Below are 3,325 nucleotides of genomic sequence, written 5' to 3' on the forward strand. Positions count from 1 at the left end.
TTTTCGACCTTCGTATATTAATTCCAATCAGAACAAAATATGAACTGGCAATTAAAAATATATTTATTGCTTCTGGTTGCTAAGAAATTAATTAATCCACACCCATTAATAAATTTCAAATAATAGAGAACTAAGATTCGCTTTAGAAAAAAATAATTATATATAAATGGAAGATCAAATAGCTTACTTATGTTAAAATAATAAAAAATAACGATATCTTCTAATAAAATTATTAAAAAAATTATTATATTCTAATAATTCTCCTAAAACTCAAACTTTAATCACCCATCCATCAAACAAATCACAATTAATTAACTTTAATTAAACTTTTTAAAAAAAGATAACTCCTTTATTTACACTAATTATCAATGCCACTAAACCAGTGACATCATTCACCATCTTCAAAAGAAACCATCCCAGCTTTTTCTAAACAAAATAGCAGACAGAAATCATAAAAACACTTATAATGCTGAACCCCAATGGAAGCGAGAAGAGAAAGCACGAAGCTCATCTTTACGTCCACCACCGCCGGCGATCACCGGAAGCACTCCGGCGGCATTGACGGAAAACGAGCTACATCAGAGCAGTAGTCATATATAAGATGCTTCTCACGCACCCACATAAGCTGGTGACTCTGGTGCACACTGAGCTCTTCCATCTCCGGCGCCTTCCACCAATACCTCCCTTCCTTCCCCCAAACCCCCCCCTCCCCCCCCCCCCCCCCCCCCGCTCCCCCGCCGCAATTCGTCACCGTAGGCCGCCTCCACGGCGACTTCGCAGCCGTCGATCTTAAGCTCCCTGTACGTGACGACGAAGGGCGCGTTAGACCAGTTTGTCTTCACGCGCCCTCCCTGCGTAGCCCAATCGTCGGCGTTCCACAACGAGCTACTGACCCCCATTTTCTGATATCCAGGAAAGGCGATGCCTTTAGCTTCCTTGTTCTGGAAAACACGTATCGGGGTCTCGTCGACGAGGAAGACGACCTGACGAGGGTTCCATAAGATAGCGTAGGTGTGAAAATCGACCGTGGGATCAAACCAGAGATCATTTCTCTGTTCCCGGTTACCAGTTCCGTTGATGTATACGTTCGTCTGAACAAGATAAGGCTCCCCCGTCGTGTTTCCCAAGAACTCAAAATCGAATTCGTCGTGATTCGTTCCCTCCGACGACATCTGAATGATTGAATTCATACCCCCAAACACCATAAAATTAATAAAAATGAAAAAAGTTTAACCGATTGATAGCGACTACATAGAATGCGCATTCTTAACAGGGGAAGTTCGAGAAATGAATTATTACATAGAATGCCGTGACCGTGCCGGCGGAGTCGCCGCCGACGAGTTTGATTTCGGCGCTCGCCTTGCCATAGAGGTACCTCCTTTTGGATGCGAACCCCGAACCTGAAAGATCCATATACATTATTCGAAGCCAGATGATTACAACGAACGCAACCGAGAAGAAAAATCAAGCTCTGAAGTACCTGAGAAATTGTCGAGCTTCAGCTGGAGAAGCTCTCCGTCATAAACCATGTGATCTGACGCCCAGCTAGACTGGAAAAGCTCATCAAATCTCGACCCATTTCCGGCGGCCGCCGCCGCCGCCGCCGATAATGCGCAGCAAACTAACATAGCCAGCAATGCCCTGCTGTCAAACTCCATTGCTGCAGTAGCGACTGAGGTCCCTCTCTCCATACGAGAAGAAGACGCCGTGCGGCCGTTAGACTTTATAGCCCGATCAATGTGGCTTATTGACGAAGCCGCTTGCCACGTGGCATTATCGATCTATTCTGCCACGTAGGAGGAAAGAAGTAGCCGTTGCTCATGACTGAGTGAGGTCGCTGTTCATAAAACACCGAACAGGACTATAAAACCAATGATCATAAGCCACGTGTTAAGTCCAGCTGTCGACGCCGGTTTCTGTGCTGGCGTGTGTCAGTGCAGTACTCTTATTTGAGTACTGGGAATAAAAGCGAGAAAGCAGGGTTTTTTTACCCCACCACCCCTTTGGTTGTCGCTACGTGACAGCTGGCATATGCTTCTGTACCATACTTACACCATTGCGGGACCGTGGTCACGGATGAGACTGCGGGCTTTGGGGGAGTCCGTCCAATAATCACTCGAGGTTTATTTTCATGGTCGGTTTTTGCGGTTCCATAGTTTTGCGTATCTGGCCGAAGTTAATATTGGGCCATGCTGTCTTCTTAGGCCCGGATGAGAAACCATGGCCGTTGGATCGGCAATAATTGGATGTCTTTGATTGGAATTATAACATTTGTATGCATACGCTTTTTCCCTAAAAGATAATATTTTTCAAATTGGTGCTAAAAAGTGTTTTATTATTCCAATACCATCCCTCCTACTTTTATTTTTCACACAAGGGAAAGCACTAAAGCAGCCTAATTTCGGCACATGCCACGCTGTTTATTGATGGGTAATTTTGGAAATTCATCATATTAAAATGATTTTCTTCTAAAATAAAAAGTTTTTTTTTTTAGATTAGAAATTCTAACTTTGAGTACATAGGTCTCAGTTTATCGAAAAATTATTCCATACAGATACATGTGGTATTTGATATCTATTATTGATTACTAAAAAGATATATTTTGGTGGACCTCACTTTTAATTTTTTTTAATCTTGATTGCGGTGATCGACGGTTGAGATCGAACACGTTATGCATATCTGCATGCGGTATTCGTACGAATAATTTCTCATGTTTATCAAGATGGATTGCATAAAAATTTATTGTATATATGAAAATGTTTTAAAAAAAATCAAAAGAACTGTTTATGTAATAATTAGTTAATATTTTAGATGGAAATGATTCTTATGTGCTTATATAATGTCATGTAGATTTTTATATTTATATTTATAATATTTTTTGGGTCAAACTTTTACCTGAGAAAGTAGAAGTAGTTCACTTTTAATAATAAGTGATGATGTGCGCTGGGGGATTTACTTCATTAGAGTAGTAAATTATTCGTCTTAGCGTTGCATGAGAATTCAACTTATACTCAGAAGAAAAAGCAATCAATAGTTATATCTTAAGTTTTTATTTGAAAAACTTATAAAGGGAAAAATTACGGAGAATGACTCAGTTGAAGGGATCCACCATAAAGTGAAGATTACAAGTATAACCCGTTATCTCACAGTCAAAAAATGGTTAAAAAGTCTTTTAAGTTCCAAGTTATAACGTCGATGCGATGAGGAACTTGTCTCAAATAAGGATTGGGTTGCAATCAATGATGATCGACAATAACTATCAAGTGATGGTCAACGATAGTAGCCATCAATCGATAGTGGTAGTCGGTGATCGTGATATATATAT

General features: G+C 40.6%; 1 protein-coding gene across 1 annotated transcript; it reads right to left on the minus strand.

Moving 5' to 3' along the window:
• Positions 1-352: 352 nt before the first annotated feature.
• LOC110032815 (xyloglucan endotransglucosylase/hydrolase protein 9-like) lies at positions 353-1,711 on the minus strand. Its single transcript, XM_020736577.1, is given in 4 exon segments — positions 353-730; positions 732-1,172; positions 1,300-1,400; positions 1,481-1,711. Coding segments are annotated over 4 exon segments (948 nt in total). The 5' UTR covers positions 1,692-1,711; the 3' UTR covers positions 353-535.
• Positions 1,712-3,325: the final 1,614 nt, after the last annotated feature.

Source organism: Phalaenopsis equestris, unplaced genomic scaffold (genome assembly GCF_001263595.1).
Source record: "Phalaenopsis equestris unplaced genomic scaffold, ASM126359v1 Scaffold001032, whole genome shotgun sequence".
Lineage (NCBI taxonomy): Eukaryota > Viridiplantae > Streptophyta > Magnoliopsida > Asparagales > Orchidaceae > Phalaenopsis > Phalaenopsis equestris.